Consider the following 16838-nt stretch of genomic DNA (forward strand, 5'->3'; position numbering starts at 1 on the left):
CTTTGTGCACAAGAAGATCTTTATGAGTTTCTTTCTTTCAATTCCTGCCAGTATATCAGCGTCGAGGTCATTTAAACTGGAAGACTATTATATTTAATTAAATATACTTTTTGTGAGAGTTTTGTTTGGGGTTTTCCCTGTGGAAAACCATGGCTCAAAAAAAGGTTGGGAAATACTGACTTAAACGTGTCATTGGTTTTACCTGGACATGGAATTGATCAAAGGTCATGATGGGCCCAAAGTAGAAGAAGGGGAGGTAGAAGTTGTACTTGAGCAGCTCTATGATACTATAGTTTCCATCCTTCCTTTCACAGTTTTCCAGAGCGAAGCTCATACATCGCATTATGGTGAAGCCACAACCTCCATAGAAGAGAACGTGGCGCAGCTCAAAGTCACCATTTACAAACCCAGCCTGTTTGATGCAGCAAGGAAAAAGTGAAAAAACTATTTCAATACAACAGTTGATGCAGCAAGGAAAAAGTGAAAAAACAATTTCAATACAACAGTGTGTTTTTGTTTTTTGGGTTGTTTTTTTTTTTTTCGGTTTACCTGCCAGGCCACGAAAGGTTGACACTTGAAGGTCGCGAGTGTAAACAGACCAGTGGCAAAGCAGAGCCAGCGGATCTTCACCAAGGAGATGCTGTAGAGGAGGATGCAGTGAGACAGCATGAGGGTGACGTAGGTCCAGCCCATACTGGTCCACACGGCCAGCAGCCCGTACACCATGTAGACCAGAGACCTGTACTGTGAGGAACACGAACAGTAATGTCACCACAGCACCATAACGCCCAGCTAACATGTCCATATTTGACCGTGTCGTCTGAGGCACCTGTGGAGCCAACATGGAGCAGATTTTGGCAAACAGTATGTGCCCGGAAAGAGCAAACAGGATGTGCTCTCTGAAAGTTGAAAACCACATGACCCACTCAAAATCCGCCGTGTCCTGGAGAAGAAAAAGTAAAAGGTAAATGACAGGAAGAAGTGAACAAAGAGAAAGATCAACGTTCTCTCACCATTTTTCTCCCAAAGTAGTACCATCCTGGCTTCACGCTGCTTTTGAACGACTTTCTATTTGCATTAGCTGGAATAAAAAAATTAAAATGTCAATGAGAAGCAGTTTGTGCTCATTTTGAATCTAAGTTTGACATAGATTTCGTTAAAATGTCAATGAGAAGCAGTTTGTGACATAGATTTTAATTGATTGTCTGTTTATATGTTTTTTTGTCTTTGTTTTGGACAGTTTGTTTGAGTGACAGTGGAACTCTGCCACAGAGGTGTAGCTGGGACTATTTTCTTCCTCTGCTCCGTGATATTAATACTGACACCTGATCTCTGAGGGTTCTGCATAGCTCCATGAACATGGCTTTGTCTGTATGTCATTGTCCTGCCACTTCCATGTGTGTGTGTGTGTGTGTGTGTGTGTGTGTGTACACTATATGTATATGTCACACTAATATAACAAACTACTACAGCTTTTACGTGTAAATACTTACAGCTGGAAACTGCAAAGATCCAACTCGTGGCCCACAACATTGCCAGACTCAACACTGTGTAGTAGAAATATAATTCATATTTGGGGAGTGCAGCTTTGACCCCCATGATTAGACGACGTCAGGAGGCTCCTAGACACAACAGATAACAAAAATCCAGTTTGTTTCTGCAGCTGAAGCCTCTTTTCACTCCTCAAGCAATCAATATTTAAAACTTTTGTTGTAAAATAAAAATTAAAGCTAAAAGGTGAGACCAACCTTAGGAAACGACACATATGACAGAAGGATCCAAAATAAGGCATACAGTACAGTATGTGACACAGGAAACAGACCAAACAGGCAGAACAAGGTTAAGAGCACACACATTCAATATTCAGTGGGTGGAAACAATGAATTAACAGGAAGTCCACAATTACCACAAACTAAAGTGCTTAATTTCATTATTACTGTCATTATTACTACATACTGTTACTGATTTCAGTTGTTGTCAAGTTTTTCCACATGAACATATTCCTGTAAATGTCCCAACACAATCTTAAAACTGCTCTCTCTCTCTGTTGTCATGTGTTTCTGACTTAATTCTTTTCAATCTAGAACTTTGTTCTGATGGATGTACATGTTTCTGCTCTCCAAAACTTTACTTTCATAAGATTACAACTTTTGTCTTGTGATTTTAAATTTAAATTTTAGCACCAGGCTGAGTATTATTTGAGGGTTGCCAGATCTAAATTTCAGGATGTAACTCTGATGCAATGGTTTATCTCGTCTTTGTTTCACGTGAGGCATTTTTGTTTGACAGTCTTATCAAAAACCAGTCAAGGTCAAACAGTCAAGTTTACGATTGGATTAGAAACGAGAGCCTTAAAGACACTAACAAAGAGCAGCTGTCTGCTATTTTTAACTCACTTCTCTCTCACTGTGTGCTGCTCAGCTCCAAACACGCTGATCATTTTTTCCATTCCACTCAGCTCCAAACACGCTGATCATTTTTCCATTCGACTTTTAAATAATAGAAATATCAAACGTAACCTGCTGTATTCTCTGAAAAGGCTCTGGCAGATGTCAAACAAACGCTCATGCACGTCACCCTGTGGCTCCTATCATCACACTGACCTTGAACGCAGCGGCTTGAAAGTCCTGAGAAGTTGCTGTGAAATAAATATTTGGTGAATTCATTTATTCAAAATTTGAATAAATAAAAGAAAGAAAAAAAGAAACGAAGGAAGTTTACATGTGCTGTGCATCCGCAGGCTGGACTCAGGTCCCTGTGTCTCCCGCAGACAGGGAGCTTCCATGGGGTAAAGGTGACTTGATGTATTTATACTCTGACCACTGACACAGACAGAGGGGGGCGGAACAGAACAACTGCTAAATCAGTACAACAGGTTCTTCAGCAGACGAACACTGAGACTGATACCAACTCAAAGACCCAGGTTTAGAGAGTAAAACAAAAACATTTTATTTGATTAATTACTAGATGTTTTGAGTTGTGCTTTGTGTTACTTTGGTTCACAACTGCATTTTGAAGAACTGTTTACTTCCACTGAGCCATTCATCAATCTGATGAGGACCCAGTCATCAGGTGAGGGCGGGGTTCTACTCACAGACTCACCTATAGCCTCTTTACAGTAAACTAATCTAATCAACAATTTGTATTCACAGAGAGAGAGAGAGATGATTCTCACGGGGTTTGAACTGTGGAAAACGTATTGCTCTTTGAAAAGACAATTAATCCACTCTACCTTAGTGTGGCGCTGTTCAGTTCTAATCCCCTATTCAAAGTTGTTTAATTCCAGAAATTAAATTGATTCTGCATTTTCCTTTGTTAAATGTATTTCAAATATTTCAAATCTTTATTTAAAATGCTAAAGATGCCATTTGAATAAAATATGTTGAAATTGGCTTGATTTAAATACAGGCCACACAAGGACTAAAAATGTTTCATGAAGTGATGAGAGAATTTACAAAAATTGACCTAAAAAAGTATGTTCATTGAAATATTGTCTTGAAAAATACATATAAACGATCTGTGGAAGTTGTTAGCACTCAGCTGCAGGTGGGAGGAGGGTGCAGCACCTGACACAGGTGAGTTCAATCATGGTAACGATGCCTCTCATACTAGCAGGAGGCCGGACCAATGGAGAGTAGAGGTGAAAGGACAACAGAATGTCAGGTCAGAGTTGTATGGACACAGGCAGAGAAGTGTGGAGCAGCCAGCACTGCTGTACAGTGGGCGGAGAATGTTGAAGAGTCAGATCTGTGTCCAGGAGGAAATCAATTGTTACAGGATTCTATAAAAGATGGATTTTAATGTAAGTTCAAATCTCAAAGTTCTTTTCCTTTATGAGGTAGGTTTGCATAGATTGTTCTAAAATGACTTTCATCTTACTATTTCGAAGAACTATTACAAATTTAATATACTTTATATTTTAGACAAAATGGAGTCCAGCAGGAAGAAACATAAAATAATGGAGTGGTTTATTTTGAAATGACAGCAAAATACAGTTTTCTAGCTTCATGGTCTGGTCCATGAGGGTTGGGGGGGGATATGACACATGCTGCTCCATGATACACAGCATAACTGAGAACAAAAAGTTTCAGTGCCTGGAGTTTAAAAAAATGACAACATACCAATCCACATTTGTACTGAAAAACATAATGTGCATATTCAATATAAATTGTTCTTTTTTTTCACATTTGTTAGTATATAAAATGAAAGTTGAAGCAGTAACAAAACTAACTTTTTTTTTTTTTGACAGTATGGCGTGTTTGTGGCGGTGCAGCAGACGAGTCTCAGTTTCGTCACTCTTTTTTGCTGGTCTCTTGTCCTTCAAAGCTGGGGTACTTGCTCTCCACCTGAGCCCAGGTCAACGTGCCGTGGGCCAAGTCTCGAACCACCCCAGGTAGGTCAGAAACCTGCAGAGATTATTAGAATTTAACTTTCTTTGAATGTGGAGTAAAAAGTATTGGAGTGAAGGAAGAGCTGCGTACCTCGGCCCTGATCTGCCTCATCGAGTCCCGGTCTCTCAGAGTGGCTGTGTGTGGCGTCTTGTTCACGGTGTCAAAGTCAATGGTGATACCGAAGGCCACACCGATCTCATCTGAGCGGGCATAGCGCCGCCCGATGGATCCAGAGGAGTCATCCACCTTGTGGGTCAAGCCGTGTTTGGTCATGGCCTCAGCTAAGGCAAATAACAGTTAACTTTTTTTTTATATTATATTTTTTTGCATGAGATGGAAAAAAAAAAAATTAGCCAAATAGCTTTGTATTTTATATTGATTAACACAACTGAAATGAGCAGCAAAGACAAAATATAATTTATTAAAACCATATTATGAAAAAAAAACGTCTTTGTTGTGATTATTTGATAATCTAGTTTTTTTTTGTCATTCTGTCAAACAACTGAAGCAGCAAAGTATTTACATTAGAGAGTATTTACAGCGTGAATCAAATTAAGTCTCTTTGCATAAAAGTGTCTGCTAAATGTAATGAAATGTTAATGTAAAATGGTGGAAAAACTTCGGCTCATACTCACACAGCTGGGTCACAAAAGGCATGAACTCCTGGTTTTGGCTCAGTGGCAGGATGGAGCATTTGTACGGAGACACAGGAGCTGGGAAGCTGAAATACTGCAGACCCCAAAAATAAGTAACATTAATAAAAATAAGTCATTTTTATACAGTCCAAGATTAACTTTATATTTAAAATCTAGCTAGGAATGTTTGAATAGTTTCTGGGCTTTCCTGTTTCCTGTTTTGGTTATTGCTGACAAGTTGTCATTTTAAAGCATTTGTGTTTTTCTCCTTCGTACCGTTCTCTGCTCATCACCCTTTCTGATTTTGAACGAGTGCTCAAAGATGGAGTACATGATTCTGCCGATGCCAAACGAGGGTTCGATCACGTTAGGAACAATTTCCTCCACTGTGGGGGTGAAAAAAAGCCCACATCATATTCACATACAAACACACACCACATCTGTTTCACTGAACAAAGACAGAAATGTCACATCTATACCGTGCACAGTTTTCTGGAACCTCTTCACAGCGACCATGTCTTTGGTCAGTTTGAACTTTTTGCCCTCGGTCTCAATGGTGAACTCCCTATGGGCAAAGAAATATATATAAACTTATTAAATTCATTAACAAGCCTCACAGACATGGTTCACTTGTGGGATTGCTAAATTCATTAACAAGCCTCACAGACATTTCACTTGTGGGACGGTTCACTTGTGGGATTGTGGTCACTGTTACCCAGCGTCATTGAGCAGCTTCTCCTGGTCAGTGATGTAGCACTCATCACAAACGGCCAGGAAGTCCAGCACCAACTTGGCCTCCTTCTTGTAGGCCATTCCTATGGCTCCTTTGTTGGGCTCAAACTGGACCACGTTGACTACTTTGTGAGAAGAAGTTAAGGAGGTAAATAATAAGAAGAAGACATGACAAAAAGATTTAGTGCGTTAATTAATAAAATCCTTGTCAAGTTCTGAACCCGCCTCCAGCACACATGTTTAGTCTATGTACAGGATATGGGTTCTTTGAGGGGCTTTTCTGCCACCAGAGGTACTTTGGTCGCCCTGGTGTGGCACGAAAGGTCGTAACAGGAACGGTCAGCGCAGCCCACAATTTCTATCCAACCCTGAAGGAGAGAGTAGAAAAAAGGAACCATGATGCATCAGGATAAGAGACAGCGATGCAGTCAGTAGGGCACGCGAGAGTAGAACTCACGTAGGAGGTTTTGGACTCCGCGTCCCAGCAGTCACAGGCGTAGTGAGCCATCTCGTTTTCCATGTGCTGACGGAATCGCACTTTATCCTTGGAGAGGCCCACTTTGAGCAGGTACAGGTAGATTCTTCCGATGTAGTAGCCCAGCACGGAGTTGTTGATCACTCCCTGCAGCCAGAAACAGATTTAAATGAAATCCTCCAATCACAGCACTACTATAACAGTGAGAGAGAGAAAATGAGCTGTACCTGCTCCACAGCGTCACCCAGTCTCATGACCTGTGCAGACTGCCCACTTGTCTGAGCTTTAGAGGAGAACAACAGTATCTCCAGATCAGCCACGTTGGAGAACTTTGGGTGAACTTTGTCGTTGGGGTCCACAAAGTGCTCAATCTCAGCCATGGTGAACTCCCTGCAGCAGGAGAGTGTGTGTTTTAATAACCCTGGGTAAATGTTTTTATGTGTGACTCCTGTTATAGGTCATTTCATTACCTGACTCGGATGAGTCCAGAGCGAGGAGAGATTTCATTCCTGAAGGAGTTTCCGATCTGAGCAGCGCCGAAGGGCAGTTTTCCCTGGTTGAACTCTAGGAGGCGCTTGAAGTTGAGGAACATGCCCTGAGCTGTTTCAGGCCTCAGGTAACTGCACAGAAAAGTATTACAGTTTAAACACTGCAAAAATATTCTCCATGAAAAGAACATACAGCCTGTAGTAAAATAATCAGTACCCAGGCATGTTGCCTCCTGGTCCAATAGAAGTCTGAAACATCAGGTTGAAGGAAACAGGAGGTGTGAGGTCATTTCCTGTGGAGGGAGATTTGACGTTGTACTTCACAAAGAGGTCGGCTAACTCCTGCTGAGTGTAGTTGTCCATCTGAATAAAGACAAGAAAAGAGGCAATACATATATTTTTATATATACTGTATATATACATACACTAAACCTAAAACTATAACTTTATAAATCTGTCGTCTCACCTGGGTGATGACATCATCCATCTCTTTGGCCTTCTCCTCCGTGCACTTCTCCTCAGACATCAGTTTCTTTAGGTGAGCTGTAGAGAAACAGGATTTAGCCAATGAAGAGGTAAAGAAAGAGCTGAGATCTGCACAAAAATGCAGAGCAACTTGTTGGATTTTCCTCTGGAGCTACTTAGGGTTTTCACATGAACCATTTGACTTTTGAGTCTTTGGATAATTTACTTGTTCCAAACACAGCAGCTCTGCTCTTAAAAAAGACATTCTTCCACTTTTAACATCACAGCATTGGTCAAGCAGACATGTTGGAATTGATTTCAACGTCTGTATGTATTATTACGCTGCCCTTGTTTGCTAGACAACGACTCCTCCCTTACTCCTCACCCCTCCAGGGAGGAAATGTGACACTTGCATAGTAAAGGAGATGACTGAATTGGGTGGGGCTGGAATTAGTGTTCATGCATAATTTAAACGTAAAGAAATACCTTTCAGTAGGTGGTCAGCTCGGTAACATTCTCCAGTTTTGGCATCCTTGACCATGTAGTCAGCAAATTTATCAACGTGTCCTGATGTTCTGAAGGGAAAAAGCAGGTTTTCTGTTTCAAATGCACATAAATGCAACGTGTATGACATAAATATAGTTGACATATGATGGTGTATGTTTACTTCAAAACAGGCTCAGGAGTCAGCATGGTGCAGTCGATCTCCAGGATCTGCTCCTCCTGGATGAAGTGCTGCCTCCAGGCCTGGAGGATGTTGTTCTTCAGGGCGCAGCCCACAGGGCCGAAGTCATACAGACCACTGACACCTGGACAAGGGGTCAAACACTGTTAACACAATGGAGGGGGACGATGACATTAATGCAGGTATCAGTGTACTTCACCTCCATATATGGCAAAGGCCTGATCGTAAAAGAACCTCCTCTTTAGGGTGTCCTCCATTTTCACCCTGTCTACTGTCTCCTCCTTGGGCTGCAGAGCCAGCTCCTATAGGTTGAGATGTGATCATGTGATTTAAATAACAGCCCTGCTTTATTCTCAGATGCATTTTTTTTTACGATTTCAACGTAAAACTGAAACCAAAAGGAAAAGTAATATCTCTCACCTTGGCTTCAAGGACCTTCTTGCGGGCTTTCAGTTCTGAAACAGCTTTGTTCACTTCCTGATCTGAGGCTCCTTCTTGTTTCAGCTTCTGCACGAGCTCGCCCTGCAGGAGGCCACAGATTTATTATTACATCATTTAATTCCTCAATATTTAACCTTGGTTCCAGCTTTGTCCTAAAACCCACATCAGGGTTGTAGTGTCTCTTATTTTGACATTTAATTTCCAGACATGGTTAATTTATTCATGAATGTTACAGCATGCTTTCATGAGTGACAGCTCACGCCCTGGACAAAAACCTTTTACACAGAGGCTGTAGTAGAACACTACACATGTATTTTAATCAGATTTAAAGATTAGATATAATATTTTCTGCAGTATCTTCAACGTAAATTCCGTTTTTAAATATTAAATATACTTTGAACAAAAAGTTTAGTATAACACGTGAATAAATCAGTCAGTTGCATTTATAAAGCACGCTGTGGAATTGTTGTTCTGTGTTTAAAATAGAACATAAGGGGAAACAATGTCTTATGTAATATATAAAGAAATGTACAGACTGTTCCTTCAGAGTCAGTTTCACTTTTACTTTTACCGTTATCTTTTTTTCTCCAAATATATTCCTGTCACAAAATAAGTAAAATAATAAAAAGTCAACAGAAATGTCATTATTAATTTTTTTTTAAAAACTCACGCCCTAAGTTTATTGTAAGTGTAAAATGTGTACAATAACACATAACCGGCGCTTTATAATACTAATAAAATCTTTTTTTTTTTTTAACTGCAGCTGCTATAGCGCAGGTTTCCAGGTGTGTGTGACCCGGGGAAGAGCTCACCTGTTCCCGTACTGCTGCTCTCAGAGGTGCCAGCTCCTGCTCCATGTTGACACGTATGAAGATAGAATTCGAGTGAAATGAGAGTCTGCTGCTTCTGTGACCAGCTGTGGATCTCTTCAGAACTGAGATGTTTTCAATTTTCCGTTTTATTCAGGCTCTGGCTGAGGCTGTAGCAGAAGGAGGAGGAGGAGACCCAGAAGGAGGAAGAAGAGGAGGCGCCTGTTCCTGTGCTCTGTGAAACTGAGGCTTTTGTTGCATCAGCCAGAAGAAAAGTTCACTTCGTCTTGTGCAGACGTGAGCGGTGAGAAGCAACAAGTGCCGTATAAATTAACAGAAAGAACCCGATGAACACATTCTTTAGTAACGTGAATTCGTCTAAGAAGTTTTGTGTCAGATAAAACAAGACGTAGTAAAGAAACAAGTTAGCTCAATATTTGCTAAAGTTAGGACTAAGAAACTTATTTGAAATCCTACAACTCCGCAAATGTTAATTTATAATTCTGCTAAATTAATAATAATAAAAAAACTCACTAAAATTAGAGACATTAATAGCATAAAGTTATCCTGGAATTTTGACAAGACCAGCCATTCAAGAATCTCGACAAGAAGTAAGATAAATCACAGAAACAATCTGGTAAATTAATATATATATAAATATATAAAGACGTTTTCGCTAAATAAAAAATAAAACTAAGTCGACAAAGTATTAACCTCAAATGGATCACCAAAAAAATATATTCAAGATCACTAGTAAGTTAGCCAGACTTCCTGAATTTTCTTAGCCTTGTTCACTTTCAACTATATATGTCAATGAAACAATACTGGTTGTTCTGTTCTGCTGTCAGAGATTGTGTTATGAATATTTGAACTCATATAGATCATTTAACTTAAAAACCCTTGATTTATCTCCATATTTGAATTCCTGTAAACACCTTTGATGCCCTGTCCCTCGTTGTCAGAGTTCTTTACTGGACAGGCTTTTACCATATATGGTGTTTCTGTCCATTGATGTCAGTAATAATGAAAGTGAAACAAAAACCTTGTGTTTGTCTTTTTTTTTCTTCTTTTTTTCAAGAACAAGTGGTCTGTATGACATCAGGCCTATTGGCTCCTCCCTAAAGAAAGCCATCAGATCTGGAGACAACACTTCATCCAAGAATTGTACATCTGATCCACACAACTGTATTAGATTCTGGACTACAGCCACGTGGTCATCCCTGCTCAGGTAAGTTGAAGGTTTTTACATGTTACTGAAGTGATTTAGAGTGGCATGGGTGCTAAAAGAGATGCCTCACACTAGTTCACCAACACCAGGCTGAAACTTTAATGCAAGGCAGGTTGGAACCATGATTTGATTTTTTTTTTCACTTAAATCTATTGTTCTGTCTCTATAAGATATACTCATTCTTCTATTTACCAGCTGTAATAGTTAAATCAATTATGGTCTTTATGTAATTGGCTGATTAAATGCTAATTACATTGAAGCCAATAATACAATGCCAATAATATAATTTTTTGTGAGCAGTTAAATCCTTTATGAAGTGACTAAGAGGTGAAGAGGCCTATCATCTGCTGTGCTTTAAAACTATTGTTCAGATCAGGTTTGGTTTACTCTGCAGTCTGCTAGAGTTATGATATAATTGTTCTTCTCATCTGGATGAATGATCAGTATCTATAATCTACAGAGTCATCATTCACTCCACAGGGTTTGACACCTTAATAAAAGACATTCCAGTTGTATGTCCATGGTCCAGTAAGTGCTGGCTGTTTTATTTAAACATCTTATTCCTAATCCGCCTGAAAAGTGAAACGTTCATAGTCATCCTTCCACTGCAGACTCAAAAAAACCTGATTACATTTTCTCCCTTTAGAAACATGATTACAACATGGATGAAATGTTGCTCAAACCAACAACAGTCCTGTGCAAGCTTTATCATCAACTGTTAGATATGACGAGTACATGACATTTTCAGTGATTGTAGTGGTGTAGAACACAAGGGAGGGTCTTGCTGCACCACTGTAGCTTATTACAAATACAGTTGCAATACAGTTCTTCTTCTCAGTGGTGTGTATGCAATAAGTCTGTGGATTATTTTTTCCCCATGGAGTGAGAGGCAGACGAGCAGCTTTATTCTTCAACCGTGTCCTTCTTGCTTGTTTCTTGTCCTTCAAAGACGGGGTACTTGTTCTCCACTTCTGACCAGGTCAGCGTACCGTTGGCCAAATCCCGGACAATCACAGGCAACTCACTGACCTGAGGAGAGAACGGGCAGAAGCATTTTCAGAAATCTGACATAACGGTAGAACAGACACTGACTTTGTGATAGCTATAATAGCTACAATCAATCTCTGTGTGGCAGACAAGCAAAGGGATGGAGTCTTTAAAGTGTTGTTGTTCAGGTTTGATAGAATTCAAAATATGCCAAGTGTCCATTGTGTTGTGCATCAACTATTCATGTCCCTGTGCCCAGGGCAGGCCTTCAGCTCACGCCCTCTCTAGCATACTGCTTTAACCCACACCCGACTATTTATTATGCTGCTGTGCAGTTGGTAAACGTGCTAAACATCTATCTGGACAAATACGACACTAGTGTCTGCACAATCAGTCCAGTTTGTCTATTATAGTCCCTGTGCATTAAACAACATTGCCTACCACTAAGACATGCCATTTAAATTGTTTTCTGTGGTCCAAGCGATAATCAAAGCTGTACCTCGGCCCTGATCTGTTTCATCGAGTCTCGGTCTCTCAGAGTAGCTGTGTGAGGCGTTTTGTTCACTGTGTCGAAGTCGATGGTGATGCCAAATGCCACTCCGATCTCATCAGTCCTGGCGTATCGTCGTCCAATGGAACCTGAAGAGTCGTCCACTTTATGAGAGACACCGTTCCTGGTCATGGCCTCAGCTGAAACAAATGAAAATAGAACATTTAGACTAAAACAAACCATTAAACTACTTAAACAAGTGTACGGTCAAAAGGAGGTGCATACTCACATAATTCCTTTACAAAAGGCATGAATTCCTGATTCTGACTCAAAGGCAGGACGGAACATTTGTATGGGGCTACAGGAGCTGGGAAGCTAAAATACTGTTGATGGAAAAAAAAGCTTGTCAGTATTAGTTTACCTATATTATTATTATTAACAACTAATATAAATAATAAAAATTAAACAACCAAACAAAGTACAACTCAATTATCCTCATTATCATTATGTATTATTATTCTGTATATAATAATACTAGGAGCATTCACAGACTTAAGAATTTGCATACAACCTGACGACCTTTAATTTTAGTTTAAGGTTTATATGATTTAAAAGCCTAAAATCTGATAGACTGCAAATAACCTAAAACCTTTACTTGGAGGGTTTATCATCTTAACACGCTCACCGTTCTTTGTTCGTCACCTTTCCTGATGTGGAATGTGTGCTCAAAGATGGTGTACATGATTCTTCCGATGCCGAAGGAAGGCTCGATTACATTTGGGACGATTTCCTCCACTGTAAACAAAACATTTAGACAGAAGCTATACATTAAAGCACTTGTCACTTCCCCTTCTGCTCTCGTTCTCTGTGAGAGAATCTCACCATGCAGCGTTTTCTGGAATCGCTTCACGCTGACCATGTCCTTGGTGAGCTTAAATGTCTTGCCGTCCGTCTCAACAGTGAACTCTCTGAGGAATGAACATAACACCAGAGATCCATTTAAAACCTGTGCTTCTTATGATCAGCATGAGTGTCAGAGTTTAAAACCCACTCACCCGGCCTCATTCAGCAGCTGCTCCTGTTCTGTGATGTAGCACTCGTCACACACAGACAAATACTCCATTACTAACTTGGCATCCTTCTTGTATGCTTTACCTATAGCTCCTTTATTGGCCTCAAACTGGATGACGTTTACAACTTTGTGTGGAGAAGTTAAGGCAAATGGCTGGAGAAGCAAAGTACATTCTGGATATTCTTGGCCTCAGACTAAGCTCTTATTCTATGATTAAAGGATATGGGTTCTTTAAGAGGCTTCTCTGCAACCAGAGGGACCTTGGTGGCTCTTGCGTGACATTGTAGATCATAGCAGGACCGGTCTGCACATCCTACAATCTCAATCCAGCCCTAAACAGTAAAAAACACTGGTCAACATTGGAGCCATATGTGGAATTACCGATGAAGGAGATGGACAGAGAAATGAATGAAACATACATATGAGGTTTTGGCTTCAGCGTCCCAGCAGTCACATGCGTAGTGAGCCATTTCGTTGTCCATGTGCTGTCGGAAACGCAGCTTGTCTTTGGCTATACCAACTTTAGTAAGGTAGAGGTAGATCCGCCCGATGAAATATCCCAGGACAGAGTTATTTATCACCCCCTGTGAGAAACCAGTACAACTTAGTATTTTTGGAAACTGATTAAATTAAAATTTGCTAAAAGTTGAAATTCTATCTCTTGTCTCAAAATATGAATGAACTAATGAACCACTCCTGAATTGAGTCCATTTGTAATGAACTGTACCTGTTCCACAGCATCACCCAGCCTCATAATATGTGCAGACTGTCCACTGGTCTGGGCCTTGGAGGAGTATAACATGATGTCAAGGTCAGCAACATTGGAGAATTTTTGGTGGACCTTCTCATTTGGGTCCACAAAGTGCTCAATCTCAGCCATGGTGAACTCTCTGTGTGGAGACGTAGCAGGGTTACAATTCTGTTAAGATGTCTATAGTTAATAAATGAAGTACAGAGACTTAATGTGCAAGGAGTTCACCTGACACGGATGAGTCCAGAGCGAGGAGAGATTTCATTCCTGAAAGAGTTTCCTATCTGAGCAGCAGCAAAGGGCAGTTTTCCCTGGTTGAACTCCAAGAGTCGCTTAAAGTTGAGGAATATTCCCTGAGCTGTTTCAGGCCTCAGATAGCTGCAGAGCAAAGCTTTGATCAGGATCATTTCAATTGTTTTAGATGTGAGAAAAAGGAAAAAAAAAGACTGACTGAATTATTTACCCTGGCATATTTCCTCCTGGTCCAATTGATGTCTGAAACATCAGGTTGAATGAAATAGGAGGTGTGAGGTCATTTCCTGTAGTAGGGGATTTGACGTTGTACTTTACAAAGAGATCAGTCAGTTCTTGCTGAGTGTAGTTGTCCATCTAAAATAGAAAAGAATGTACAATGAATCTTAAGCATTGGCAGCAGCCCTTTGTTTTTGAATATTTACCATTTTAGATTTTCAGATGTTGCTCTAAATTTGGGAAATTCCACATTTTAAAAAAATGTACTTCTCTGTGACATCCAATCAGGTAGGTTGATTTAAAGTGGTCATGGGCAACCAATTTACAACAACGTTTCTCATACAACCTCATGGTTTAATTCAAGCATAAAGGTTTCAGTAGCTGACCTGAGTGATGACATTCTCCATTTCAGCCTTCTTCTCAGCTGTACATTTTTTGTCAGACATCAGCTTCTGAAGATGGGCTGTAAAATGAGAACAGAATTGGTTAAACAGCAAAATTGCTTTTAATTTAAACCTTTAAGCATTGGAGGCCATTTGTTTACTTGTTTCTAGGACTGATCTTAGTGGCTTGTTTCCTTTTGAAAGTGTGGTGTGATTTTTGGCTGCTGCACCTGCTACTCAGATACCAAACTACAGCAACAGCAGCCAATGACATTAAAATTTGGACAGTGTCCATGTTGCTGAATCCCCTGAATAATACTGAAGTAAGAACATAAAAGCTCACTGCAGATGCTTTTCAGGTCGTTTAATCGTAGGTTGCACCATTCACATGAATAGAAATCCACCCCTTAGTTTATACTTCAAGTCACACAGGCAAAATGTCCACACTACATACCCTTGAGCAAGTGGTCCGCCCTGAAGCATTCACCGTTCTTAACATCTTTTACCATGTAGTCAGCAAATTTGTCCACGTGTCCTGATGTCCTGGTAAAGATATGACGAAACAACAGGAAATCAGACTCATTTTGAGGTACAAAAGTGTTGTCTAAACTTAGGAAATGTGTTTCTGCAACCGGGCTATGGAAAGCTGCGATGACGACAGTTTCCATGCAAAAAACTGCAGAATTAATTTGTGCCTGTTATAAAAAACCTACAGTTCAGCACTTCAGAGCTGACTCCAGGAACCACCAGGCATTGTGTTCATACATCATACAAAACAGAAAAAAAATAACATAGAACAAGAAAAAAAAGTTTAGCTCCAACATCTGGTATAGTGGTTAAGAAAAGGTAAGATGAAGTGAGACAGGAGTCAGGCTGTGTGTGCATACTTAAGGACAGGCTCAGGAGTCAGCATGGTGCAGTCAATCTCCAGGATCTGCTCCTCCTGGATGAAGTGCTGCCTCCAGGCCTGGAGGATATTGTTCTTGAGGGCACAGCCCACAGGGCCGAAGTCATACAGGCCACTCACACCTAAGAGAAAATACTACATGGTAACAAAGGAGTACAAGTTGTCCAAAACCATTTTCCCACAATGAGCCACAGCTGACTGACCTCCATAGATGGCAAAGGCCTGGTCATAGAAAAATCGCCTCTTCAGCGTATCCTCCATCTTGGTTCTGTCGACAATATCATCTTTGGGTTGCAGCGCCAGTTCCTAGTATGAAAGGTATGATTTACTTTTTTTAGGCAAACAAGTAAGCATCATGGAAATGACAGTGATGCATTCACTGTCCTAGAATAGAATTGGATTACAGCACCCTTTTCACTGTTGATTCCATCACTGTGTTTGAGCAAATAAGATGCCCTTGATTAAGCTATTGTCTTATTTCAAGAAGTTGTTTACCAATTTCATAATAGTTTTTACCCAATCGATCTTAAGATGTTATAATTAACAGTACCGTAAAACTTTTTAAAAAAAACAATTGATGCAGTGATTTGGATCACTTACCTTGGCCTCCAGAGTCCTCTTCTTGGCTTTCAGCTCAGCCACAGCCTTAGTGACATCCACATCAGGAGCACCATCCAGCTTCATCTGACGGACCAGATCTCCCTAAAACAAAGAAAGTATGACGGATTGTGATTATACACTTCCCTCAGCTATTCGTAACCACTACATTCCCGTCTGAGCATGTTCACGAACGCAGCAGAATGATTATGGCTATATTTTTAACCACAGGATAATATTCTCGGGGAACTTATTAATGTGGCCCTTTTTTTATAACCCCACCCTGCACACTCACGTCTGCAGCAGCAACTGAATGTGAACGTGGCAAAGGGCGCAGGCATGACTGCTAGCCACAATTAGCAGTTAGCGCCGACTGCTCTCATTCATTGACAGCTGTATAAGCAGTAGGTCAGTTAGCCGTTTGTTTAGCTTTTTTTCCCCCCACTCGTTTCACACGTCCGAGACCCTATATCTAATCTCGAGATATACTGACGGTAGCGGCTGTCAATTTCTGATAAAACTTAGCGATTACCTGCTCTTTGACTGCCAGTCTCAGAGGGGCGAGAATCTCTTCTACGTTGCCGTCCATGGTTTGTCCTTCTTCCGCCAGCTGCAGCCACAGGCTTTTCTTTCTCTTTCTTTGCAGGCAGACCGACGTAAAAAACGGCCTGTAGGTTAGCGGGCAGCGGTGCGACTGGCGACCGAAGTGGACCGTGGACAGCAGGCAGAGGGAGGAAATCTCAGTGGTGGTCCTCAGCAGTGCTGATGCTGCGCTACGGAGAAGCATGGACCGAGCGCCGTTATAGAAAAGAATGATGAAATCCTGGAGGG

At 40.7% G+C, this 16838-nt stretch overlaps 3 protein-coding genes and 1 non-coding gene across 6 annotated transcripts in view; all 4 read right to left on the reverse strand.

Annotated features, from left to right (window-relative positions):
• hhatlb (hedgehog acyltransferase like, b) overlaps window positions 1-4030 on the reverse strand; it is a 9264-nt gene extending 5234 nt beyond the window's left edge. Inside the window, exons 1-8 of one of the 3 annotated variants that reach the window (XM_008307936.3) lie at window positions 3567-4030; window positions 2722-2822; window positions 2604-2638; window positions 1494-1622; window positions 1014-1081; window positions 830-943; window positions 550-744; window positions 203-412 (exon numbers count right to left, since the gene is read on the reverse strand). In XM_008307936.3, the coding sequence (XP_008306158.1) occupies window positions 203-412; window positions 550-744; window positions 830-943; window positions 1014-1081; window positions 1494-1599 (693 nt within the window). In that variant the 5' untranslated portion in view covers window positions 1600-1622; window positions 2604-2638; window positions 2722-2822; window positions 3567-4030. Of the gene's footprint in view, window positions 1-202; window positions 413-549; window positions 745-829; window positions 944-1013; window positions 1082-1493; window positions 1623-2519; window positions 2639-2721 lie in introns of those variants that run through there. The other 2 variants (XM_025054604.1, XM_017031395.2) reach the window with 2 other exon arrangements.
• Window positions 4031-4185: 155 nt separating this feature from the next.
• LOC103377216 (glycine--tRNA ligase-like) lies at window positions 4186-9278 on the reverse strand. The gene is made up of 17 exons (XM_008307933.3): window positions 9125-9278; window positions 8292-8393; window positions 8071-8173; window positions 7854-7995; window positions 7673-7761; window positions 7188-7264; window positions 6939-7084; window positions 6704-6853; window positions 6461-6623; window positions 6216-6380; window positions 6019-6126; window positions 5742-5887; window positions 5506-5591; window positions 5303-5412; window positions 5027-5120; window positions 4482-4672; window positions 4186-4406 (listed from the first exon to the last, which is right to left on the reverse strand). The coding sequence occupies exons 1-17, from the start codon at window positions 9167-9169 to the stop codon at window positions 4293-4295; spliced, it is 2031 nt and encodes a 676-aa protein (XP_008306155.1). The 5' UTR covers window positions 9170-9278; the 3' UTR covers window positions 4186-4292.
• A 1949-nt stretch (window positions 9279-11227) lies between these two features.
• gars1 (glycyl-tRNA synthetase 1) lies at window positions 11228-16832 on the reverse strand. The gene is made up of 17 exons (XM_008307932.3): window positions 16540-16832; window positions 16011-16112; window positions 15614-15716; window positions 15391-15532; window positions 14958-15046; window positions 14507-14583; window positions 14113-14258; window positions 13878-14027; window positions 13626-13788; window positions 13318-13482; window positions 13123-13230; window positions 12882-13027; window positions 12709-12794; window positions 12512-12621; window positions 12116-12209; window positions 11836-12026; window positions 11228-11378 (listed from the first exon to the last, which is right to left on the reverse strand). The coding sequence occupies exons 1-17, from the start codon at window positions 16792-16794 to the stop codon at window positions 11253-11255; spliced, it is 2253 nt and encodes a 750-aa protein (XP_008306154.1). The 5' UTR covers window positions 16795-16832; the 3' UTR covers window positions 11228-11252.
• Window positions 15121-15255, reverse strand: LOC112486897 (small nucleolar RNA SNORA84). Its single transcript, XR_003049465.1, has one exon. It is a non-coding gene; the product is annotated as a small nucleolar RNA SNORA84 (small nucleolar RNA).
• Window positions 16833-16838: the final 6 nt, after the last annotated feature.

The sequence above is a fragment of the Cynoglossus semilaevis genome, chromosome 3 (assembly GCF_000523025.1).
Source record: "Cynoglossus semilaevis isolate Cse_v1.0 chromosome 3, Cse_v1.0, whole genome shotgun sequence".
NCBI classification, from domain to species: Eukaryota; Metazoa; Chordata; class Actinopteri; order Pleuronectiformes; family Cynoglossidae; genus Cynoglossus; species Cynoglossus semilaevis.